Source organism: Miniopterus natalensis, chromosome 1, assembly GCF_054644295.1.
Source record: "Miniopterus natalensis isolate mMinNat1 chromosome 1, mMinNat1.hap1, whole genome shotgun sequence".
Lineage (NCBI taxonomy): Eukaryota > Metazoa > Chordata > Mammalia > Chiroptera > Miniopteridae > Miniopterus > Miniopterus natalensis.
This window is the reverse complement of record NC_142081.1, coordinates 45196803-45223954: the sequence shown is the minus strand read 5'-3', so window position 1 is coordinate 45223954 and position 27152 is coordinate 45196803. Positions and strand designations below refer to the sequence as shown.

The window sequence follows — 27152 nt, the reverse complement described above, 5'->3', positions numbered from 1 at the left end:
CTGATCCTCACCCAGGATCAACCAGGTGTCAAGAATCAGTGGCCGACACAGCATCCTCCAAGGAGGAAATGCAGTGTAAGGGTGTGGGGGTGAACTCACCCCCCATTGCCTCCACCTCACCCCCTCGCCCAGCCCTCCGCCCTGCTTAGGGGGAGTGCCTGTGTAAGCAAGCTGTCTGCAGTCCTGGGCGAGCCGCCTGTGGACACCTCTACGTTATGAACACAAATACATAAATCACACACATGGCCATTGTGCAGTCTGCCCATGAAAGGACAATAAACCACGTGACCAGGAAGGCCCCTGGCTGGTTGGGGAGAGTTGGGAGACATAATTTTCACTGTATAGTCTTTGTGTCTTCTGAAATGCATACCAGTTGCATGAATTACGTCTTACCCATGATCAGAACCCTAAGACTCTGTGGAGAGCTCCCTCCCAGCTATAAAACTTCACCTTACACTTTAGGGCACAGCACCAATGTCACCTCTGGGCACCTTTGTTAGCAGTCAAAAGCAATCACTTTCTTCTCTGTGGTCCTGACCCACTTTCACTAGACATCCTTTACAAGAATGCTGTAGCCTGGCTCACCGAAGGTGGTCCTTGAGGTTGAGGCAGGATGTTATTTATTTCTATGTCTAATGGCTTAAAAAAATATTTGCAGTATTTGCTCAATAGAACCCACAACCTCACCCACCCCTCTTCTTAGTCTGAGGCCACCACTGAAGCTTGTTTTCACCTTATTTAGCAGTAGGAAGTTGAGCAGATGAGGGGAAACTGGGAAAATTCCCCCGTAGGTAGCATTACCTCCTGGTCCTGTAGAGCTCCTGGTAGAACTTTCTGTTATAAAGGAGATGTTCCCTACCTGCACTGTCCAGTGCACTAGCTGCTCACCACACATGGATACTGAGCATCTGAAATGTGGATGGCATGACTGAGGAAATGGATTGTTTAATTTCATTCAAATTAATGTAAATGTAAATAGTCACATCTGGACAGTGGCTACTGTATTGGACAGCTCAGTTCTAGAGTGTTCTTTCCCCAGGGACAGCCTTACCAGCAGAACCCTACAGCCCTCAGGTATGTTTGCCTTTTAAATAATGAAATTGAAAGCAAGGCCAACAAGGTGATTGGTTCTAAAGTAAAAATTCAGTTTATTCATCTGTTTACGACATAGTACACAAGAGGCAAAGTGTTTCACATCATAGATTTCACTTCCAACTCTTGGAATGTTCATTTCTTTGGCTAAAAGGAGAGAGTAGATGGGAAAGCCAGGCAATGCTTAGGCATCTGAGATAAGGTGGGGCAGGAGCAAGGCTAACAGCATCCTCACAGGGATAGGCATGGGGGCTACTAGTCGCAAGCTGATTTTCTAGAATTGTTAGCTGGAAGCACAGGAGCACCACTCCTGGACACTCGAGCTGCGTGGGCCTCAGTCATCCCCACCACATAGGTACAGCAGCGCCTTCTGGTAGTCACCCTTGGTGTCTTGCTACAAATGGCCAAGGAGAAAAAGGGGATTCAATATCAAGAAAAATACCCAGACTCCACCATAACATAAGGCAGAGCCAGTGCACATAGAGCCTCCCCCATATTAACAGAGACGACTCTGCAGGGCCTGCCCAGACACAAAGGCCTGGAAAGCCACAACCAAACCATCATCATCATCACCATCACCACCACCACCACCACCACCACCACCACCACCATCATCATCAGAGGACCCTCAGGGAGTATGGCCTAGGGGAGAGTTTCAGGTCACATTATTACCACAAGGGTGGAGCGAATGCAAGGTACTAGGGATTAACATGGTCAGTGGCTGCTCTAACTGCTCGGAGGTCCTGCAAACACCACCGCTATTTCCCTGGTCCTCCCCCTTCCAGAGAAGGTGGCGTACTTTCCTGCCTCACTGTGCTGGTTCCTAGAGTTTTAAGGTCACATGGAAATAAGCTGGTGAAGTAAAGAAACAATTACTAAGATTCTAAATGGGACCTAAACTTTACACATATGCCCTAATAAACCTGGGCATATCTAACCCACTTCTAAATTCATCCCTGGTAACCACTGACATGCCTTTGGAAATATCAAGATCTTTTAGAAAGGGGGACTGCAATGCCTGTCTGAACCACACACAGTGGGACCACTGTGAGTGTCATCATTCCTTACAGACAAAGGCTCCATCTCTCCAAAACAGACACTAAACTGATCGGAGAGATAAGAGTTCTGAGTAAGTGCTGCCAGGACTATCACAGAGGATTTTCCAAGAAATGGAACTATAATAAAATGTAAAATTTAACTGATCTAAGTCTCTTGAGGATGTCAGCAGCTCTTACAGGATCATCATCAGGAACACCAATATCATTGTAGAATAACAGATGTGGGAAACAGAAAATGTTTGCCTGACTCTAGGACTCCAGGATAAATCATAAATGGCACTTTCAAAATAAATCACTGATATTTGATGACTAACATCTCTTCCCCAGTGAATTAGAAAGCACAGACCTTCCCAAGGGACCCGGGTACCCTGATGGCATGCGGGTGACGTGGCACCGTGTGCTCACCTGAATGAAATAGTACAGGGACTTGCCGTACTTTCTCTTGAATTCAGACCTGATCTTCAACATGTCCACTTCACTGCGAGAGATCATAATCCTGATCAGGACCTTGTCGCGTGTCCCCTTACCCTGAAAGTCAAGGAGAAGTTCTGCATTACAATTCACTGACAATGTGAATCAACGTTCAATGTCAACCAAAAACTGATCGAGTACATTTTTTGCACACAGAACTGATCTGGATTCTTGATGCTGCCCACTAGGAGATCACAAATGGAACAGTGAGACTATTCCCTGAAGAGGAAATGAGCATGAAACATAGCAGGATGATGTCAGCACAGACCCCCTCGTGTGCATTCACTGAACGCGTGCTGAGCACTGAGCAATGCAAGGCGCAGTTCCACAAGTGTGAAGGTTCCACATATAACAAACAGGTCCTGGCTCTCAGGGACTCAGGCCACACCATCATGTTTCATCGTGGCTCTGTGCCACTGTGCGTGGAATGAGCAGTAAGGACAAGAGTTTACTTGCAGGGCCTCAGACCAGGGGAACCAAGGAAAGGGTCGTATTTTACATGGAACCAGAGGAGAGATGGGGAGAGGCAGTGTGGACAAGGGGCTGACCCAGGAGGAAGTGGAAGGGCCTGGAAGCAGAAAGCACCAGGCACATGTGAGGCATGGAAAATGGGATGGGATTGTGGGAAGAAATGCTCCATTCAAGGGGAAATGGATGGGCTGGCTTTGGAGTCAACAGACCCAAGTTCAAATCTGGCTATGGACCCTTAAGCGAGATGAACCCTTCTGAGCTCCAGTCTCACCTATACAGAAAATAATAACCACAAAATAATAAGCCTCAGGCTCTTTAGTAATTATTTCAGGTAAAGTAAGTTGCACAATGTCTGTTACATCGTGGTGGCTTAACAGTCTCTCCCTCCCTTGCTGTTCTTCACTCTGAGGTAACAGGGGGGAATCACTGAGACATGTGAGCAGGAGTCAGACACGATTATCACCTGCCATTTCTCTCTCCTGGCACTTTATTTTCTACCTGAACACAAACACGTGTTCCAGTAGCTGGGAGAAAGAGAAGACAGATTTGTGGCTTTCCCCCCGTCAAGTACAACCACAACTGACTAGTGCACTCCTGCACCTAGACCACGGGCTCCCTCCCCCATCCACTGGGCAAGGAAGCTTAGTTGGGGACACGAAAGAAGGGCCTAGTGTGGAAACCCAGGCCTCTGAGCAGCTGCCCTTACCTTCATGGAGTCGTACAGTCGGTCAGCAAAATACAGGGGCTTGTTCTGGACACACTGGACTGTGGAGAGGAGAAAAGGGGCCGGTTACTCCTCTGCCCACCAGCGGATGACCTGACGCAGCAGGAATGGGCTGCAAAGTGGGAGAGTCTGGGGGACACCAGGGGTCCCCTGCAGCACTCGGCTCCACTGTGGCTGTAAACCAGGGACTCTGGGGCTGCAGACACCCAGGGCACACCGGAGCATCTCCAACAGGCCTTTCTCTTGTCATTTTACTCTTTTCCTTGGCAAATCTCTGTTCTACCGACTTAAGCCCTTCCTTAAATTTATACAGTGTAGCCCTGGCCAGCGTGGCTCAGTGGTTAGAGCACAGGCCTGTGCACAGGAGGGTCTCGGGTTCAATTCCTGCTCAAGGGCACATACCTGGGTTGCAGGTCCGATCCCTGTCCCTGGTTTAGGCATGTTCCGGAGGCAACCAATTGACGTGTCTCTGTCACATCAATGTTTCTCTCTGTCCCCCCCTTCCCCCTCCCTTCCACTCTCTCTAAAAATCAAGGGGAAAAAATATCCTCACTCCTGGGCAAGGATTAAAAAACAATTTATACAGTTAAGATTATAAAAGCACCCAAATCAAGTAGAGAAGCCCCACCTCCCAACACACTTGAATTAATAGGTGGCTGGTCGTTACTTGTGCCTCAGCACCTCGTGCGGACAGCTGACGTCCCCGGGAATGGGGACCGCACGCACTCACCCAGGTTCAGGAAAGCGTTTTCCAGGTCGCCCTTGACCTCCTTCTTGATGCTCTCCAACATGTCGTAAGGGCTGTAGCTCTTGTACCTGTCAAATACTAAGGAAAAGCAACAAATAACTACTGTCACAGAGCCACCAGTCAGAGCTCTCAGTGATCACCCACAAGGTTATATACCATAATTTTTGGAAAAAAAGTTCAAGCACAGCATCCTAGAGGCTTAGGGGCTGCCACGGTAAACCACAGCCGCCCCATGCACTTGTCCTGAACGGCACAGCCCAGGCCACATCTGAACATCTCCATCTCCCCGAGTGCAGCCCATTCTATCTGGAAGCCACAAGAAACAATACCCAGCCAACAAATATACAACAAACTTTACTTCAACAAACATAGCAAAACAGAATGGTCCTCAGATAACAAGGGGCAGGTAGCAAGCTAAAAGCACCAAACCACGGGAACTATTTAGGAGAAACAAGGATCCAAAATGGGAGAGACGGGCAAATGGGCCCAGTGAGGGAAACGGGGTGCACTGTGGAGAGTGGACTTGGCTCTGGCAGACGCGAGCCCCGACACAGACTCCCTCGGCTCTAGGACTGCACGGCACCCACCTTTCTGGAGGTGGCACACGCTCCGCTCGGTCATGATGTTGATCCACTTGGGAACGTCAGTTCCTTTCCTCTTCACCCCAGCATCATAGAGATCCTACAGGCACAACCCACCAGCAAGGTCACAAAAACCGTCACGTAAAAAAACTAAAAACCTAAACATTCAAAACGCCAAGTGAGAAAGGACGATTGCTCTGCAGACATGGACAAAAGTGTACTATTTAGGTCACAAGTCTTAATCCAGGGCAGGCTTCCTTAGACAGGGACAGGCTGGCACGAGACTCGGCTGCTCGTGAGGTCAGTGCTGTACAAGTCTCCTTCCTTGATAACCCAAGAAAGGACCGAGAGCTTCTGTCCACACGTAGGACAGGCACGCGTTCATCAGCACACCCAGGCCTCCCTCCCCGTTCGCACTTCAACAGCAGGTAAGCTCGTGGTCAAATACCGGTCAGGCGCCCACACCCAAGCCTCTTAGAGACTCGGGAAATGATGGAGCTGGAAAAGGAGCCAGTCCAACCTTATTTTCAGTTTCTGGAAAATTTAAAGGCTATAATGAACGCTAACGGTGGTGGGAGGGAGGGAGGGAGGGAGGGAGAGAGGCTTATGCAAAGGCGGGTACTCCTTCCGTGACCATCCACTATCTGGGAGCTGCAAAACCCACCTTCTATTGCTTTAGTTAAAAGCCCTCTCCACCGCCTGCTAAAAGTGCTGTGTGAAATACACTGAAATTTAAAACTAAAATGAATGTAAATCAGTTTTCTTCTGCAGCTCTTCTGAAATGTTCTGAGAGAGCTGTTGACACCTGGGAAAGGCATGTAGTTCAGAGCGATGAGAGTCAGCTTAACAAGTAGTTCCCAGGGATCATGCAACGAGAACCAGAAGGGGTTCTACTCGGCTGGAAAAGACGGCAGGGCCGCTGCCACCCTGCCCGTCTCCCCCTTCCCGCTCCTGTCTGTGCCTCCACCATCTTTTGCTTTCTCTATCGCTTGTTCTGCTGGCAATCACTGTAGCAAATGCACGCCTGGGGGCACAACCATGTTACACCCCACAGGAACTGGAACCTCCACGCACGCAAGGCCTAAGCGAGCATATGTGAGTCAGGCGCTAATCCTGTAGTGACCACCAGCAGTGTAAGGGATGCCTGGTCATAACCAGTGCTCCCAGGAAGGGAAAAGGAAGCCCCCAAACTCTGACACTCCTCCCTTCCAAATGCAATGTGGCAGCTACTTCCCTTCCCCTCCCTCAGACTGTGGGCTGGACAGTGGCTCGCTTCTAGTGGCCAGAGTAGGACAAAGTGACAGCGTGTGGCTCCTACGGTCAGGTCACAGGGCAGGAGGCTTCCTCCTTTTCTCTCATGGGTCACTCGCTCTGGGGAAAGCAGCTGCCATGCTGTGAGGACACTCAAGCACCCTGTAGGGTCCGTATGGAGAGATGCCAAAGCCTCTGCCAACAGTCATGTGGGTGGGCCACCCTGAAGCAGATCCTCCCGTCCCTGCCAGGCCCTCAGGTGCCTACAGCCCTGATCAACATTTTGTCCTACACCTCAGGATAGGCCCCGAGCCAGACCCACCCAGCCAGGCCACTCCACACTTCCTGACCTACAGAAATTGAGAGATAACAAGTATTTATTGTTTTAAGCCACTCTGGAGGTAATTTGTTACACAGTATATAGATAATTACTATATAAACTCTCCAAAGGTTTACCAGAAAACAGAAACTCACACCAAAACCCTGGTACCTACCCGGGCATCTTGGTCAATCAGCTCATAATCAATGACGGAGCCATCTTCTGCTCTTCTGCCCTACAGAGGAAAAACTTAACAATGTCAAATATATTCCTTTGCACATTTTTCATGTTATTTTTCTTTCCAACTCATGTAAGCCATTATTTAATTTACCGAACAAATACCACTTAAAATATTTCTTCACTTTGAAGTCTAAACAAGACCAAAAATGGGTACAATAGTGAGGCAGCGAAGCGGGGGTTGTGCCCACATCACCCCCTCCATGGTACCCAGTCCTGGGTTAAGCCCCAGTCCGGCCAGACGTGGCTCAGAGGTTGAGCATCGACCAGGGATCCAGGAGATCACAGTTTGATTCCCGGTCAGGGCACATGCCTGGGTTGCAGGCTCGATCCCCAGTTGGAGGCATGCAGGAGGCAGCCGATGAATGGTGACCCTCTCATCATTCATGTTTCTTTCTTTCTCTCTCTCCCTCTCTCTGAAATCAATAAAGATGTATTTAATAACGCAGAAGGAAAGAAAGAGCTAATGATATTGAGTTGAGTTTCTCCCCTCAAAGAGCTTAAGTCCAGATGGAGAAATAAGCATGGATCACATGGTAAAGTGAAGTAATCTATGGCTCTAAGACTTGAAATGAAAATAAGGGAGAGATCTGTCAGAGAGGAGAATCAGCAGGGTCTGCGGGCAGTGGGGACAGCCTAGGTGACCCGGAGGGATGAGTCAGATGGGGCCGGTCCAGGGCAGGGGAGAAAGCCTCTCGGCACAGCAGGAACAGGTGAGGTTGGTGATGCCCAGCTGGAGCAGGTGAGCAGGAGGGAATCCCAAGAAGATTAAGTTGGGGAGAATTTTTAAGACAGTAGAAAACTTGGATTTAAAGCAGCAGAAATGGGTTTTGACCAGGAAAATAAAATAGTGAAATGGACTGCAAAAAGACCAGTGAATGGCGGGTGGAAGCGGGGAGAGACAGGGAGGCGGCGCAGAGCTGCTGTAGGGATGGAGATGTCAGTGGGCAGGGTGCAGCTCGCCAGAGGATCATTTGTCATCAGGCTTCCTGGAGGAAATAATGTCTCTTCCCTCCCCTGGCTCACAGGCATAGTGAGAACTCAGATTCAGAAGGGAAATGCCTTTCACCCACATTAATGTGTTAACACTAGAAAACAAAGACCTCCTCACACCCTCTCCAGGCAAAAGACTACTTGGGCAAATCCTTTAGTAAGAAATGAGAGCAGGTGAAACAACAGGGTCACTTCCACTGGGTCCTAGGTGACCACAGACAGAGGCAAAGTGACCTTCTCCAAGTTCCATGGCAAAGATGGCACATAAATCCAGGCCAGGACTTGTGAGCCGCCTACTACTCCTCTGGCCCCCGAAGTCCACCTGACCATGCTGTTCTGCTGGATAAGAAATCCCATTACACAAAATGACAACTCTGCAGGGACAGGGCAAGCTCACTGTGGGAAAGGCAGCTGCAATTTCCGATGCAGGCACAGAGGATTAAGTTAATTCACTCCCAAGTATAAAATGAGGTATGTGACTTGCCCTGGGAGGACGCAAGGACAGAGGAATAAACGGGAAACCAACCTTTGCGAGGGCAACCATCAGCTTGCGGAAGTCACCAGATGTGTCAGAGATAATGTCCTTCTCCAGATCAGTCTTGTACACTTGGAAAGCAACACACATGGGTTATGTTCCTGCCTGCGCAGCCGGCCAGCCGCTCCAACCACCCCTGCCCACGCACGAAGCCTCTGAACAGCAGAAACGCCTGGGGCAGGTGGATGCACCTGCCCAAACGCGAGTGGACTTCCTGAATGAACTGCACCCTCATCAACCAGAGCCAGTGCTCTTATCAGTAACAAGAGACAGACAGAGCTGGATCAGATCAGCAACCTGTCCTGTAGCTAAAATATTGGTTCCCAACCTCCCTGACCATGAAAACTCATTGTGAACATGAAAACATTTGAAGGGCTACACACACACACACACACACACACACACACACACGTGCTTTATTATCCACGGACTGAGAAAATGCACAGTGGCAAAAACTGGTAAGAATTAATTAGTACTTGTGAATGAATTTCTATTTTATTATTCAAAATAGCATCTACACTGAAACACAGTAACACACACACACACACACACACACACACACGTAAGCTGCATCATTTATTCTACCCACAGCCTCCTACGCCGTTTGGTGCACAGAGGTCCCCGTGCCTCTCGCAACAATCACCGAGTCCAGAGCCGGGACCTCCTGAGCAGAGGCTGGGCAAAACCCAGTAAATGAAACCCATGCATACTTGCTACCTCTCCCCATCAGACCTGTTCTTGATTTCTCTCCTGTCTATCCTGTTCTAGAAGTTCTAGTGGGCTGTCATAATCAAATCCTGTTCCCTAAGGAGGTGGAGGAGAGGGACCCGGACCAGGGCAAACCCCTGCTCAGAGGGCAGGCCTTTCTGCGTATGTTACAGGGCCTCCTATCCTGAGCAATAACCCAGGCAGCTACGATGGGGGCTAGAGGAATTGGGCTGAGAGGATGCATCACAGAACTAGGGCTACTCACTTTCCTTGTAGACTCTGTTAATTTCTTGCAGCTCCTGGTTGGTCCTTGAGCAGATGATCTCAATGAGAGAGTCCTCATCAGTTCCCAGCCCCTGTGAACCAGGCAGCACAAACATCAGCAGGGCAAGTCCTCCTGGCCATTAGCATGCTTCTCTGATCGCAATCAGGTCAACCGCAACCATGGACTGGGTCTGCTAGCATGCTTCCTTCTGCATTCCTACTGAGGGATCTGTACTCTATTCCCCAGCACAAGTTAATGTGATTTCCTATTCCTTTAAAAAATGCTTCACAAGAATACAAGATGGTATGACATATTTGAGCTCAACTACGTTAAATATATATAGTGAATGGGGAGAGATGGCAATGGAAACCACCAACATGTTTAAAGTGGTTGCCTTCTGGTGATGGGCTTATAAAATGAGTGACTTTTTCTTAGTCCCATTTTTATTTTTCAATTTCTCTAATCACTCATTATTTTAATAGATGGGAAAGTAACTTTCTTTATTAAACAATTCTGCTTAGTAATTTAAAATAAAAGCATATAGAGATTTTATGTCATCATTTGCACTCAAAATCGTTAGATTGAAATTAAATCTTTTTTTTTTTTTAAACCAGGGATAGGTATAGATAAGATGAAATGTTTAGCTTCACCTCTTTGAAATGTAAAATTGGGTTAATATTAAAAATTTCATTCTTGTATTTCCATTTTTGCTTGATTACTATGCACTCTTCAGGCATTTTAGGGAAGCAAAAGGAAATAATGAAGTTCCAAATAAACCCAGACATCAACACTTTATTAAGGAATAAGAATTTGATGGCTGATGTATTCAAATTTAATATATACACTTTTGAGCGTGCCAGATAGCTTGAAAGGACCCAACGAAACATGTATTTCAAAGCTAGCTCCATGATCAAAGTCAAGATTTAATAATCAGGATTCTGTAATACTTGTCTTTCCGAATATGGAAATATCACTTTGAACTAAGTAGAATTACAACTGTTTAAAATGTAAATCAATTATAAGGTGTTACTACAATAAGAAACTTACTGATCCACATGAAAAGTATGTCAGCTATTAATTAAACTTATTAGAGTTTATATGCCCCTGAAAAGTGGTTTGTGGAATATAAACTAAGCCTCAGGTTAATGGTTAATTTGGAATTTTATTCTTAATCTAATCTATGAGCCAATGTCTCTTCCTCCAGAGTTTTTAATCATGATTCGCAAAGGTTCCAGCAAAGCCAAAATTTCTTTTCTTCTCAGCAAAAGGTCTGCAAAGCATTCTATACAAACGCTATAGAATGACTACCAAACACCTTCAGATATTTTAGAGGGCAGTTTTCCCATCTAAGAATAACTCACGCATTGGAGGAAACACATATAGAAACGTAAAGCAGGTATGCAGTGAAAGATCTGTTTTCCTCCGTTACCGAGATATCAGTGTTGATACCTGAAAATTCTAACACTGTTGTTATCTCTATACTCAACAGTGACCTTGGCAATTTCTAAAACTGGGCCCAAGCTTTCCACAGATTGTCCACAATTCCTATCACAAGGGCAACTTCTACTATAACATATGGCAGATGTTGCCAATGGTATTGCCAGAAGTCAAAACAAAATTTTTTTTAAAGCATAGTTGAGTTAATGTCACTTCAAGCTTTATGGATTTCAGAAGGGTACTCAGCTGTGATAGCTAATGGAGGAGCTGGCACAAGGTCAGAGATCTGGAAGTCACAGCACCTTTCATTGGGCCCAATCACACAGATTACAACGGTGACTGACAGCTCAAACAGGTCCGTTTCAAGTCACTAATCCTGGTAATAGATACTAGTAAAACTGTCTGAATCATAACTAAATGAATTCTTGATGAAAATAAAATAAACTGATATGCGCTAAAACAAACTGATAAGCACTGATGACGATCAGAAGACACCTGGGAGAGGCCAGCTCATCTATGGCTCCAAAGGTCCCAGGGCTTGGTTTTCAGGAGTGTTCTTTTTTATCAGCAGGATCATGATATGTTGTTGACATTTTATCATTTTTAATTATACCTGCCCTGCAATCTATCCTACTTAGGAAACTCAGAGCAAGGGTGCTCCGATACGCTGGGGAACCGAAGGAAGAATGATTTCACAACAAATCTTTCAGCAGCCCTCGGCTACCGATCAAGCTCTGGACCCTGGAAATGCCTGGTGTGGGAAGCTGCCTCGCTCTCAAGGCGCTCTCTGGGGAAACGGATGACAACTGAACTGTGATATCAGCTGTGGTGACAGGCTCAGGCTCTTCATAGTTCAGGAACGGTGGCATCACAGAAAACGCACTCTTAGAATAAAAAATCAGAACTGCAGCTTTCTCCCTGCGGCGAAGCTTCCCCAGGTTTGTCAGCAGAGGGCAGTAGCGGATTACTCAAAGTGCTGCAGCCACACTACGGAAAAGGTCCTTCGGTGCTTTGTTTGGAACACGCATTTCTGCTTATGCATCTGTTACATTTACATAATGCTTGATGTTTTAGGGACACGCGAAATTCAGGGTGTTTCCAAACTGGAATTCTGATGATCAAATTTAAACCAAAATTCCAAGTTCAAAATAAGTTTAAGAAAAACAAAAGATGTGTTAAGATACTTTGAACAAAATGCAGGTGCCATTCGCAATCTGAAGCCACTCTTTAGCTGCGCTGTGACGTTCTGATTTTGCCCGAATTTGAATCAAACAATGGGACTGACAAGGAGGTAAGAAAAAGAAACACCCAAGAGGAGCATGGGCAGAATTTGCAAGCTTCACTTGACAAAAGCTCTGAGTTTTACTTTTGCCGTAATATCACAACAAATCTTCTTTTAAGGAGGAAGTGTAATCAAGGAAGTAGTTTTTCCAAATGGTATTTCAATTGCCCAGGTGCCAAGCAGTAGCAGCTGGTAACTGACTTCTCAGCATCATGAAATTTCTTTACAGTCTTAAAAAAAAAGTTATTGAAATATTTTTGGTACAAATCCTGAGACTTATAGCTTCAGTTCATTCAAAAAAAGATGGCTCCAAATGAGAATTCAACAAAACTGAAAACCACCTAATTACGCTCAGAAAGCTGCAATTCACAAATATCAGCGGCAGCTTCCGCGAGATTGCCTCTCGCGCGCTCACCTTCATGGAGGCCTTCAGCTCGGAAGCGTCGTACTGAGCAGGTGTTTTCAAGAGGCCCAAAATCACGGTCTCCAGGTGGCCAGACAAGGCGGACTTCAGCGCTGATGCAAGTTCCTTCAGGAGAAAACGGGCAAGAACACGGAACACTTGGTTGGTAACCAACATTCACATTAAAACTTTGGGTAAAACAAAAGAGGGATGTGTTTGTGAAGCAGGTTGTGATTCTTTCACTATTTAGGGGTCTTAGATCAAACTGTCCCTCCACTGCAGGCCCTTCAACAGACGCAGGTGTCAGAAACTGACAAAATCCCTTCAAATCCCAGCTGATGTTGCCTCGTCCCCCAGCCATCAAAAGGAAACCAGAGCAGGAAGAAGTTCCTCAGAAAGCAATGAGCACAAGGGCATTTTCCAACAGGCTTGCATGTGGCAAGAGCCAGTGGAAGGCGGGGCACTTTCTGGGGTCAAGGCCTCTGCTAAGAAGGGGCTGGTTTGAGGGGAGCCTCCAGGGAAGCAGAGGCCCCGTGACCTGCTGATACCGTCCTGTGAAAGGTGTTTGCACAGCTGTGCCAAGGGTGGCTCCTGAATGTCTCCAGAAGGGACCAGGGGCCCCAACATGGCTGGAAGGGGCTCATGAAGAAGACTTCCTATGCAAAACATGTCACTCAAGACTGAGAAATATCTATCTGTCCATCCCAAACTGGGACGAGCTGATAGTGATGATGGGGGACTAAAGCCCCCAATTACACCTCTGACTTCCCCACGGCACATTCTTTCTTAAGGCTTCCACTGTCATGTTAACACAGATTTTAAGTCATGAGTCGGCGGCACCCATGCGTCCTTGGGATTACACTTCCTACAAATCATGGGCATTGGGTGATGACAGCACTCTGCCATTGTAATTATTTTCCTTTATTTTCACTTTTCCCCTGCTTGTATCTCCGTTCTTTCTCTCCTGCTTGCCAGCAGCACCCCAAGGCATCTACAGTGTCCAGCCCCTAAGGTACTTGTGGGCGCTAAGAGGTGACGTGCAGCCTGCTTCAGAGAGAATCTTCTCACGTCACTCACGGAGGTCGAGGACTGAGGCGGATCTTAGAAATCATCCGGCCCAACTCTGTCACCACCGACTTTCTCCTGCTTTCCACTGGCCTAGTTACACATAGCACGTAGGAGTGGACTTTAAGAGCAGCAATTATAGCACCAATTTTCCAACTTGGAACTTTGAGGTTAGGTAATTCCAAACTTGGCCTACCCCTGACACTCCCCTCTACCTGTCTCTGTTTAAACCTCAAATAGCACTTGTGTCTCAAATAGCATTTGTGTACCTACTGACTTCTTCCACTTCTATTAAAGACACCTACGGACGTTTAGCTTCCTGCTTCTCCTAATGTCTAGCACAGGGCTTTGAACTTAAGAGAAACTCCAGAAATGTCTGATAAATAAAACATAATCTTTCCTTATACGGAGAAAACTGGTGTCTGCTTGAACGTGAAAGCAACATAAAATCAGCCCACTCTCCCAGCTCTTCTCCACTACTAGCTCTGCCCATGCAGTTCAAGTTCATCACCTCAGCAGCCTCGGCCCATATCCCTAAATTAGTCTGCACTACAGGGCTTTCTCCTTTCTTATGCAAACAACTTGTTCAAAATCATGAGGTTCTGCATCCAGGATTTCCTTCAGAAATTATCTCAGGTAGTTTACATATTTTTCTGTAAAAGATGACAATTCTCCTTAGCCCAGGGTTGAGAGACATCAAGAATCAGAAGGACAGTGAGCTGTCCCCAGCACACAGCAAAGCCTCACAGGTCACTGTGAGGTCACTGAACCCATCCTGATTCTGGTAATGTCTTCCCTCCAACAAGGTACGGAGAGCTTTGTCCTCTGTCTACCTAATTTGAAATCAGGATCCAGGCTCCTATATTTCCATGTGCACATATCTGTACATACCCAAGTGTGTTCCAAGACCCCAGCCTGTGAGTGACAGCTGAGGGGCAATTATGCGCACACTGTTCAAAGAAGCAGGCCCTCTGTGCCAACTGAAACTCAGTTCTACCAGCTCCCAGATCCTGTTGGGAAACTGGAGAAATGACACGCTCCCCTCGAGCCTCGCTGCAGAAGATTACTACAGTCTAGCAGGAAGAAGAATATTAATGCACATGAGATGGAAGAAGCCTGATGCCTTCCTATGTCCTTTCTGACTGTTTTGGGGGAGGGGGAAAGCAGTAACAGGACTTGACCTACACCTCCCTGGTGGTCATGTCGACCCCAAGGGCAGAAATGTCCCCCAGAATGCTTCCAGCTCACCTCCACTGTGGCTGCAAGTGAAAGGCGTAAGTCAAACTGGAGCTGCAGGAAGCCACGCTTACTGCACCATCCGAAAATAAATCAAAAGCTTTTAATAGCAAGAAGTTAAAAATAAAGCAGCCCATCGTTAAAAATAAAATTTCCTAACACTGCGACAAAATAAAGGATGAATAAGCCCTGGGCTGTTCTTTAACCACCAGTGGACAAGCAAGAGAAAAGGCACACAAAGACCCTTTAAAGAGTGGGAACATGGCATGCTGAAGATAGCCTGTAGACCAAAGGAGCTACTAATAAGGCCACTCATTGCAAAGCTCTTAGAAATTCAAGTGTTGTTGTTTTAAGAAAGAGAGGAGCAGGTCAGGATCAATGCTTGGTGGAAGCGAGTGTCCTGAGATTAAATTAGAAACATCTTATCAAGAGCCAGCAGAAGCCATAAAGATGAAATGAGTTGCTGCCACATGTAGAGAACCGCATGCCTGGCACGAAGTAGGCATTCAATAAACGGCACCTGTTGTGGTTGCTCCGTATTGTTTTCTAACTTTCTAGTCCCAGAACTGCTCCCTCCACACACGCTGCGTGGTCTTTGTGCCTGGGCTCCAAGCACTGCAGGGGCCACGTGTATGCGAGCTGTGACTCTTACAAGGGTGCAAAAGGAAAACCTTAGGTCCCCCAGGGTTCCAGGAGGCTCTTTCTAGTACAAGCCAGAATTGATGAAAGGAAAAAAGCAATGGCTGAGGAAATGAAATTCAACAAGGAATGCCCTCCATCCCCCAAACCGCCTGTACCTTTTTGGTTCTTCTCTGGTAGGCGAAGGCAATATCCTGTCTCTGTTCATTGCTGCGGTTGGTCAAAATGTTGACGATGGTGACCTCATCCACACCTATGGAAAGACAAGTTGTGAGGAGTTAACCACATGCTCCAGTCCCCTGGGCTTATATAAAAGCTTTTAGATAGAGTCTGTTTCTTGTTGTTGTTACTGTTTTTTAAATATGTTTCCATTGATTTCACAGAGAGAGAGAGCGAGAGGGAGAGAGAAACATCAATGATGAGAGAGTCACTGATCAGCTGCCTCCTGCATATCCCGCCCCGGGGATGGAGCCCGCAACATGGGCATGTGCCCTGACCGGGAACTGAGCCATGCCCTCCTGGTTCATAGGTCGATGCTCAACCACTGAGCCACACTTGCTGGGCTAAACAGAGTTTTTTAAATAAAAATTTATATCCTGTTTTCCAAACAAAAATACCAAGACATCAAAATTTGTTCTCTTTTTGTCAGCACCCTCCACCCAATATGTATACCCCCTTTCTTCTTTTTCCTGACAACTTCAAACCTCAAGCCTAAATGGACCTTTTCAATATCTGTATTTTTAAAAATATATATTTTATTTATAAATCGGTTTCTGGAATCAACAGTAGGAGGTGAATTTATGGGGCTTTGGCAGTTGGATGGAACAACAAAGATGTAGGAGGATTTTAAATGAAGGTCCCCAAATTGCCATTTAACTGGGGATTTAATAGGCAGTAACTGCGGACTGAATTAATAGAGACAATTATTTATATTTATTGCGGGAGTATGGCTATATAAGCAGCTAGGTATAATTTCTATAATTATAGGAACTGTCATGACAAATGAGTCATATTTAATATGGCAGTTGTATTTTAATAGCATAATTGATTAATACAATCATACTTATTGAAGACTAAATTGTTTTGTAAGGAAAATAAACATTCCACTGCTTTTAATCTTCAATAGGCAATTTTAATAATCAATTTTATAACTTTATTAAAAAGAGTAAGTGTTTTAATCTAAATTAAATCTAAATTGGGGGTTTTGAAGTGCCACCAAAACATTTTAGCACCTATTTTAATTGGAACATGTGTATTTACCCAGATAAGCAATGCCTTCTGGTATCTGAAAGTTTCCAATTTTATATGAGAAATACTCTTAACATGCCATTTACCTTAAGAAAGCACAATTTCAAGAATTCAGACAGCAAAAGTTCTCTCTCATGACTGAATATGAACTTTGTTTAATAAAGAGTGTTTGCCATAATTAGACAGGTAATTCTAGGGTGAAAGAGCAGAGTGGCTAGGCCCACAAGGTCACATGCAAACTGCAAATGCTGGCCTAAAGGTAGTCAGGAGTCCCAAAACAACAGAAAGGTCAGAACTGGGATGCACTGAGGCAGAGGCAATGAGCAGACTAACAGAGAAGCTCTCTTTCAAGCATATTAGAATGATCAGAAAGCAGAAAGTTAGAACTTCTGGGTATAAAAATAAAAGTATTTCACGCCAATATGTGAGTCAGTTATGTTACCTGCAGCATCTACTACTTTAGCTCTAATTTTTAGAGTAGCCAGTGTCAACATAGAAATCCAACTGCTGTATAGAAGATTCAGTTTCAAAGATGCTTATTTCACATTGTGTATAATATTGAAAAATAAAGGGGGGGGGGAGCCTATGTCCATTAAAAGGCTGATTAAATAAATGTTCTTTTGTTCGTACAATGGGATACCACACAGTCAATTTAAATGACAGTATATACCCAGTATAACCTGATTTTTATAAAATACAAATGTATGTGTAAGAAAATATCTAAAAGCCTTTATACCAAAATTTTAATAGCGGTCATGTAAGTGATAGAATTATGGATAATTTAAGGTTTTCTTTCCTTTGATTATATATGTACTGTCACAGTTCACCATAATGACCATAAAAGGGTTTTATTTAATATACTGTGAATGACATGCAATCACTGATCTAGAACCAACTAGTGACTTCACCTCTGCAGATTCCGGGCATGGTTCTAAATACATTAGTTAATAAAACACAATATGCATAATAACTAGGAGCTAGATGTATACAATTCTCTTTGGTTTCTAAAATATCCTAACAACAACTATCTTATTTAATCACCCAGTGGGGATAGCTATTTCTCTTCCTACTTGATAGCTGAAGACACTGGACTCAGAGATTGAGGCCCAGCCGTGTAAATGTCACCTGTGTAAACACTTGCCCAACTTGGGTCTCGGTTTCTACATCTGCACAAGTAAGGGGCTCGAACAATGACCTCCAGTTCTGCTTCCATGAAACACTAACAGAAAGAATCAAGCTTTAACATATTTAGTTTCAAGTAGGTATGGGCAGGCCAGACTTATTCAAAGACTCGGTAAGTCGCAGGCTACGTTAGTGATGTGTGTCTGGGCATGTTGCACCGCAGGCCTACCTACCCACACACATGTGCTCCCTAAAGTGCACTCTCTGTCTCTATCCTGTGGTTCTGACTTTGTATTAGGAAAACCACTCATTTATATACATCTTTTTTGCTTTATACTTAACTTTCTTACCCAAGTCTGAAAATGCTGGAGAACAACAAAATACAATTATATCCTCTAACCTCAATTCTAATATTTCCTGAAGTCAATTTTGGGACTGCTGACCTGGACAAATACCAAGAACACTGATCCATAAAAGATGATTCTCCCTTGGGAACAAATGCAAAGTTATGCTTGTGTCAGAACGTGGTCCCAGGCCCAGCTGAATTAGAATCACATGAAACACTCATTAAAAACACAGTTCCCTGGCCTGGCTGATGTGGCTCAGTCGTTGAGTGGGGGCCCAGGAGATCGAGATTCGATTCCCAGTCAGGGCACATGCCTGGGTTGCGGGCTAGATCCCCAGTAGCGGGCCACACAGGAGGCAGCCAATCAATGACTGTCGTCATTGATATTTCTATATCTCTTTCCCTTTCCCTTCCATTCTCTGAAATCAATAAAAAATATATATTAAAAAAAAATAAAAACACAGCCCCCTGGGCCCCACCTGAGATCTACAGATTAAAGAATCTCTAGGACTTTGGACCCATGAAGGAGCATTTCAGTCACCTCCCTGGTGATTATTTAAGAATCACCACCAGAGATGGCTAACCACGGGCGAGGACTGGGAAGCTCTTTAGAAATCTGCCTACGTACAAGACTTTTAAGTAGACTTCTACCAACCGCTTCTGTCAGGGGCAGAAATGCTTCCCTTTGTCCCAACAACCCAAGTAAGAAATAACACCTGAAAGAGTTCACTGCACAGACCGCAGTGCAGTCATGCTCTTCGTCAACATGCTTTTTGCTCTTCTGTTCAAAGCACCAGCTCACTGAGTCGGAATTCAATCCAATTACTGGAAATCCCCATGAAGAGCCTGGGTAGTTAACTTGAATCTCACCTAGGAGGCAGCAACTGCTGTAGTCTGAAGGAATCTAAATGTATTTTACCTAAATTATTTACCAAGCAAACAGCCTGCTGAGACGCAGCACCCGACAAGCTGGGACGCCTTACGAGGGAGCAATCTGAAGCTTTACAAAAATGCTAATGCCAGCAACTACCGAGAAATTAAATGGAGGTTATTTCTGCAAGTGGAAGCCCACCCTCCCTTCTGAGCAGCTCACCTACATCAGCTATTTCTCCCATACCATTGTCGGCAAGTTTCAAATTGAACTGTTAAAATGGAAAAAACCATGGAGCCCAGGATCAACCGCCTAGGCCAAGTGACTTGAGGCGTGTCCTATGTCATAACACCAGAATGCGCATATCTGCCTGTGAGATTGAACCATCTTATCTTCAGAGCACTGCTGCTTCCTCCCAACCTGCCATCATAATTGATGAGGCAGTTTATTCCTGTGGAAAACAATCCAGTCCAGGTTGAAGCGGCAAGGGTCATCCGGTTACTCACCACTTCTGCCCAGGATGCAGCTTAAGGAGAGGACTGAACACTCGGCTCCCTACATCAGCACAATCGTGGGCAACAATGGGCAGTGAGTGCGGTCCACTGGGAAAGCTTTAGCAAATGTAACAGGGCTGCAGATGACCGGGGGATGAGGCTCTGCCTCTCTGTATTTGTATTTTCAGGAGGCTCAAGTTCCAGTGTGTAGGGAAGTGTTTGCTGGGCAGAAGGACCCAGATCTAAATGAAATTGTGGCTGGGGCAATAGCAAAGGAAAAAACAACAAACCCAAATAATGTTTCTTTCCCATCCCACTGCACTTGTGTTTGATGTGGAAGGTCACACAGTAATCTAAGCAAAAGTTCACACTGGGAAACAGTGAGGTGGCTGGGGATCCTATGGAACGTGGGTGGGAACATAGAAATTCTCTGATCCAGGTAGATTTTTAGAAATTTATTTTCAAAACTAATAGAGGTTAAGATTTTCAAGATTGGTGAGGACCTAAGACATAAATTTACTTGGCTCCTGATGGGAAACAGCACCATAAAGTTTGTAAGCATTTATCCCTTGAATGAAAATGGTCAGCTAACCCCATCGGCTAACTACACACTCTTTCCAGGTTGAGCTGGGAATCGAAGGTCAATCACTGTCCTAAAGGCCAGTCATCAACCGAAAGCAACGGCTCTGCCAAGGGACACCACAGGGAGGCGCTGCTGATGGCGGGGCTCAAGCAGAGGAGTTTAGGGTGGTGGGTTCCTTAAACCACAGGCTGTATTTTTAAAACATAAAGAACACTTGCAGTCTAAAATAGTGGTTGAATCCCAAGCCACAAAAGCAGCCTCCTGGAGTTTCCTCCTCCTCTCTGCGGGTGGAAACCCCAAGTCAGCTCCGCATCTGGCATCCACGGAAAATGTCTTTATTGTCCATGGGCAAGGAACCAAGAGGCCATTCTGAACAGGATGCTGACTCACATCTGCCAAGACACACTGACTGCACAAAGAAAATGGACCTCGTTTGTTTGATGAAGGACTCAGAGGCTCTCAAGGAGGGGATGACTGATTAGAAACTAAGGGAAAACTGTCCAGATCCTCTCCTTATCTAGATCATGGGAAAAACCATGACTTGGCTTAGATTACTGGGCATATCAGTAGCAAACCTAAGAAGAAATCATCTTTACAACAAGGTCTGAGGCAGATCACAGAGAGGAGAGGGCCATATTTGCATAGGTGTGGACATATTTTATTATATCAAACCATTCGCTGAGTACCTACTATGTGCCAGGCATTTTGCTAGGTGCTGTACACAATTCTCTCATAGGATTTCACCACATCCAGGTGAAGCCAGCTGAGTGGGTGCTACGGTCAACCCCATTTTACCCATGAGGAAAGGAATGCTCATAGAAGGCAGGAACTGGCCCAAGGTCACACAAGCAGAGCTGGGATTCATGCAGGAGTAAAGACTGAGGCTCAGTGAATTGGGCTAACCTGCCTCCTGTTACAGAAATTATCTAAAACTTGAAAGTAAGGCAAGAGGAAGACAGCCAAGAGGCCCATCCAAGACTGTGCAGGTGCGTGCTCCCATTCAACTTGCTACTACTTACTATTGACTAGTACATGATAATTTGGAAATTAGGGCCCACTAGAAAGGAAAGCCCCGAAGATCATGGCTTCAGTGTCCTGTAGGACATTAATGGTCTTGTATTCAGCCCAGCAATCTTATTCCAACATTCTTTATTAAATGTCTATAAACACCCATGCAGAAATGCAAAATTACATTTCTGAAATACTCTATAGGACCAGCAGAAAAACACAAAGTAGACCACCACTCAAAATTCAAATCAAATGCAGTCGTAAATGAAGGACTATGCATAAATGCCAGCACCATTCTGTGCCCTGCTACTCTATCAGCCTCTGGAGACAGAAAGTTTAAAATTTAGACAGATGCAAGAGGACTAACATCCCACCCTGAACAGTTAGTGAACTGACTGTTTACTGACTTCCTTTTGCTGACACCAGGTAAGAATCTGGACCCCCCTGGAGCTCACGCCATAAGCAGCACACTTCAACCCATTACACAATATCCCTAGAAATGTTGTTCACACTCTACAAATCTTAAGCTAAAACTAAAATTAACATAGGAAAGCTTTCCTCGTAGGCCTACAAATCCAGCTAGCTCCCTGACTCAGTCCCTTCTTTATCTATCATTCTTTCCTGCATGTCCAGGACTATGAACCTTAAAAAAATAAAGAATCTGGATCCTTCCATCGTCCCTGGGTGGCACTGGTATTTGAGTTTCCTCGGCAAAAAGAAGTGACAGTTTTTATAAAAAAAGGAAGAGCTGAGAGGCAGGCGACAAACGTCGAAGCCTACCATTTAGAAATGAGCCCAGAATCCCTCAGCCATGTTTTTCTGACTTCTTAGCTGGGGTTGGGCATCTGTACCTCATCCCCACCCCTGCAGACAAAAATCATTTTGAAGAAAATCAGAAAAACCTGTGCTGAGTACAGGTGGCCGTGACTCGGCACTGGGCCCTCTTTGTTCCCAGCAGTGGTGTAAGATGAGAACCCCATCGAAAGTCACTTCGTCTAAACGAAAGGCCTCAGCAACAGGAATGTTCCCTTCTGCCCCCTCCCCGGAGGGTGAGAAACCCTGGGCTGCGTGAGTCACAAAAGCCTGTCTCACAAGTACACCCTCGCCCAGACTTCGGGGTTCTTGCTGGTTTGGACCCTCACCTCCCACCCACTTCTAATGGGGAGAAGCTACTTTTCAGAGTCAGTCTGGCTCCTGGCATATTCTAGAGAACATCTTCCTAATTGCTCTCTTGACTGAATGACTATACCTCTAGGAGAGCAGGTGAGACTGAAAATGCATGTCCTGTCTTGCTCTCCATTAGCACAGGGATGCTGGTCTTCCGGCCATGCTGGAAATAAATCTTAAGCGGCTCCATTTTAAAAGCGTAAGAAAAAAGTAAGTGCAAAAACTTGCTGCGGTTACGTTTCTATACTTATGCTTATGGGAAGGGGAAGAACATCACCCGCTTTTGCATCCCTTCCGGAGAACACAAATACTGCTAAAATCAAAACCGGCAATAATAATAGGGCAATTCGTTACCCCCACCCCCTTTGCAGAGAGAGAGAGAGAGAGACCCAAGCTGTGCCAGTTTATTGGCACTTACACTAACTCCGGGGCGGTGCTGCCTCCAATTACAATCTATTTCATGTAGTCTAGATTCGCCCTTTTCTAATTTAGCTGACTTTCCTTTCTAGTTATTTGGACCCATGTGGTAAACCATTCGCAGCTGTGTTGTACACTCCACAGTATATATTTAACCCAAGGCCAATCTAGACCAAGAGACTCCTAAAGATTTAAGTCTCTGAAGCCTCTTGTTAATTAAGCAATATTACTACTTTTCATGGCCTTACTCAGTTTCTAACTAGACATAAATTAAGGTAAGTAACCGCACAGTCTACCTCAGGCCAGAGCATAACACGAAACAACGTGCACTGGGTGTAGGGAACACACTCAAGAATTACTCAGACCCCGTCAAACTAGCAACGAAGCGGGCTTAGGAGAGGGAGCTAAATTCATTTTGCAAACACAGATCAAAGCTCCCCAGGGGCCTGGTACCCTCTGCGGATACTGTCCAGGTTCTGGAACTGTCCTTCGCTGCCTCATCTGTCAGCTGCGTATTCCCACTCCCTGCACACACCGTGTGCTCTGGTGTCTGTGTACACTGGACGATTGGGGTTAAATGTTTACTTTCCACACAGTCCTGAGGGCTGGGTAAGTAAGATTAAATACGATTAATGAAATAAAGTCCTTGCCCTCAAGGAGCTGACATTCTGGTGGGGGAGACAAATCCATTCATAAGTAGCAACCACACAATGTGACCAGGGCTATACACGAGTATAAAAAGTATTATGAGGAAGGCCAAGAAATACCGGATGCTGCCTCCTTCTCGAAGCCAGCCTGGAGAAGAGGCTGTGTATCGGCTTGGGCTGCGAGGGGAGGGGACCTGCCTGGATGCCAGAGGGGCTCGTGCCCTCTAGAGCACTGTCAGCCCGTGTGCTGACGCGTGATGGTGTGCGCAAGAACGTCTAAAACACGCGGTTCCTATTTAGTCGGGGCACTGACCTCTTTTCCCTCAGATTGTCAAATGAAAAAATGACAGCAGCTATGCAACAGGAGACATCCGGTGTGAATGAATCAAAGTTATACCTATTTTTTTTGTCAGATTAGCAAAAAGTACATTTCTTGGCCTGCCACAGAGTTTTAGTAACTAGTTTACATGTGCCACGAGATGAAAAGGGGTGCAAATTGCTGCTCTAGAGGGTTGTGCACACTCCTGCCAGAGCAGGGGCTCTGTCTGGGGCCCCAAACAGCCTGGAGATGAGGACAGAAAAAGAACCTGCAATGGATGAGGCAAGGAGGTCTATTAGGACAGACACTGCACCAAGCCAGGTGAGAGATGATAAAGGTGGAGGGAAGGACGGGTAAGCGCTGCTTGGGGACTGTCAGACCCGTCCAGGCCACGGGAGCCCGCGGGTCTCACCCAGCTCCACTCCTGTCGATCCTCCCCACCCCAGGCCTGCTCCCGGGTTCACAATCCTTGTGTTTAACAGCAACTGATTAACCCTCCACCGCCACAGGTGACCTGCTCCCAGCTCTCCTTCCTGAGAGCACTCGGACAGCAGGGAAGGAGATTTGGTGTCAGGTGGCGCAGCACCACCCAGCGCGCTCTGCACTTGGAGCGCGCACGCGTGGGAGCGAGCACACACACACACACACAGGCGAGCACACACACAGGCGAGCACACACACAGGTGAGCACACACACAGGTGAGCACACACACAGGTGAGCACACACACAGGCAAGCACACACACAGGCAAACACACACACAGGCAAACACACACACAGGCAAGCACACACACACACACAGGCGAGCACACACACAGGTGAGCACACACACAGGCAAGCACACACACAGGTGAGCACACACACAGGCAAGCACACACACACATAGGCGTGCGCACACACTTAGGTCACCCTTTCTAGGAGAGAAGACCCAGATAGTCATCTTTTCTTTCCACGGTCCTTTGGCTTTTCTTTGCGTCAGCACTTGAGGTTTATGCAGTTTCATGTCAAGGAAACACCAATTACTTAGCGCTGTGTCCTCCCCATCAAGGGTCGGAGGGAGGACTGGGGACAGGGTGTGGCACAGCTTCTCAATTACCCCGAAGGCAGAAGGTGTTCTAAAAGGGAGGGTTAACATCTTACTTAGCTCATTTTTTAAGTGGTGTCAGTTATTTACAGATATCAAGGGGAAGGAAAAGAAACAAAAGGATAATTTTACCCTCCCAACGAATGACTTCATTTTTGTTTGTAATTCAATTTATTGTCTTCCATTGTGAGGGTGATAGGTGTCATCACAGAAAACTTAAAATATACAGAATATATTGAAAGCACAGGAAAGGAAAGGATCGATTACCCATAACTACGTATCAGTTAATAATGCCTTTCTTCCTTTTTGACATAAAAGAGTTGTTGTGGCCCGGCCAGCATGGCTCAGCGGTTGAGCGTCGACCTAGGATCCAGGAGATCGGGGTTCGATTCCCAGTCAGGGCACAGGCCCAGGTTGCGGGCTCCATTCCCAGCCGGGGGCGTGCAGGAGGCAGCCGATCAATGACTCTCATTATTGATGTTTCTATCTTTCTCTCTCCCTCCCCCTTCCTCTTTCTGAAATCAATAAAGATGTATTTTAAAAAAGGAAAAAATTTAAAAAGTTGTTGTGGTATAATCATACAGTACATACTCTTTTACGTCCATTTTTTTATGCAGCTGTCATAGTTACGGTGAATGTGTGTTGAAATGAGGGTTGTAAAATTGTGGTGGTGCACAACTACCACACTAAAAAACAGTGAGTTGTACATTTATATAGGTGAATTGCATAGTGCGTGATCAAATAACAATGTTAAAAATTGTTCAGAAATGTTATTTTCGTGTCTCTGTGACATTCTAAAGACATTCTACATCGTGTAGAGTGAGTTACCATCATTTAATAAGTCACCCAATTAGAAGCTATATGGGTTTTTCACTATCATAACCAATACTGACATTAACATGATTGGTACACTGAGCTCTGTATGGATATCAGTCTTTCTTCTAGTTTCCTAGAAGAATTTAAGGTTTTACACATATTAACAATCCAGAAGTTATTTTAAAGGACCAACTGACAACTCAAGAAAATTTAATTACTCTCTAAAATCACAAGGCTACAAAAAAAAAAGTAAATAAAAATGAGTTCCTAAGTGGAACTTATTGGGCTTCAAGTCTGAAAGAGAAGACAGAGACCTAAAGCAGGGCCACAAATATGACATGTGTCTGATAACAACAGAATCCCGTTTTTCATGGCTGACACTCGGCAAAGAAAAAAGTCCAATCCTGGCAGGTTGGTGTCACATCGGGGTGCTTAGGCACACAGCCTGGGGCTGGAGAGAACTGTGTTCAAACCCGTTTGAACCAAGGCCAAGAGACCCAGAGCACGTTAATCTTCACTGCATCGCCCACAGACTGGGGGTGACGGCATCAGAGGGTGAATCTGAAGTTCGCCTAAGATGAATGTTCTGAGTGTGCCTGGTGCAATGTGTGCCCATAACGAGCACTCAATATATTCAATAAACAGCTGTAACCGGGGCGATGGTGATGTCAGCTGCTTCTGACCAAACTAGAAAGCAGGAATCCAAATCTCAGCCCTGCAGACGTTTCTGCTTAGAAACTACAGTACTTTTCTCCTAACTGAGAAAGAGCCTGAAGGTATTTTTATTGCCATGGGAGTTTCAGCTGTTACCAGGGTTCATTTGCGCAATCTTTACATTCCAGTGAGCTAAAAGCTTTCTCAGGCAGGGATGAAAGCAGTCTTTGTCTCCAGCTGGTAAAAGGCACCATCCTCATCAGATGAGTTAACTGTTGAACTTTGAGTGTGTTTCCACGTTGGCATGTTGGGAAGCCCCAGGAATGCAGACACGCCCAAATAACGAGACAGGGTGAGTTTTAGAAAGAGAATTGTGTGTGTGTGTGTGTGTGCGCGCGCGCGCTTTAAGGTAAGCTATTTTGAGTAATGTCAAAATGCCAGGCTAAGTGGTACTTCACAATAACCCTGTGAGGCGGGAGCTTTGAAGAGTCCCACTTACTAGTAAAAAAACCCTGAGGCTTAAGGAAATTAAGTATTTTTCCAGAGTCCCATAGCTAGTAAACCAGTGGCAGAGCCGAGATATGCGCCCATGATCACATGTGCTCTTGCTCACTACACTCCACTGAGTAGAACTGACTGTAATGAGATAAGCCCTGCAGATTTTAGTTTTATTTTCTGATTCGTGACTTCTGACTTCCCAACCTGGCCTTTGGCAAGTACAGTCACTTAAAAGCACCGAAAAAGAAGACTTTTTAAAGGTCAAATTTGGACACTTCGTTACTCTCCCTTCAGCTGTCCAGGCAGCCGTTCTGGGAGGTGCCCACGGTGTCCCCGGGAACTTAGGGCAGCTCTGAGGCACAGGG

General features: G+C 45.7%; 1 protein-coding gene across 1 annotated transcript in view; it reads right to left on the bottom strand.

Moving 5' to 3' along the window:
* Positions 1–1124: 1124 nt before the first annotated feature.
* Positions 1125–27152, bottom strand: part of ANXA2 (annexin A2) — a 40947-nt gene continuing 14919 nt past the window's right edge. The window contains exons 4-13 of the mRNA XM_087821140.1: positions 15674–15768; positions 12588–12701; positions 9454–9544; positions 8472–8551; positions 6891–6950; positions 5152–5245; positions 4547–4642; positions 3799–3857; positions 2556–2678; positions 1125–1486 (exon numbers count right to left, since the gene is read on the bottom strand). Coding sequence (XP_087677266.1) covers positions 1427–1486; positions 2556–2678; positions 3799–3857; positions 4547–4642; positions 5152–5245; positions 6891–6950; positions 8472–8551; positions 9454–9544; positions 12588–12701; positions 15674–15768 — 872 coding nt within the window. The 3' untranslated portion in view covers positions 1125–1426. The remainder of the gene's footprint in view (positions 1487–2555; positions 2679–3798; positions 3858–4546; positions 4643–5151; positions 5246–6890; positions 6951–8471; positions 8552–9453; positions 9545–12587; positions 12702–15673; positions 15769–27152) is intronic.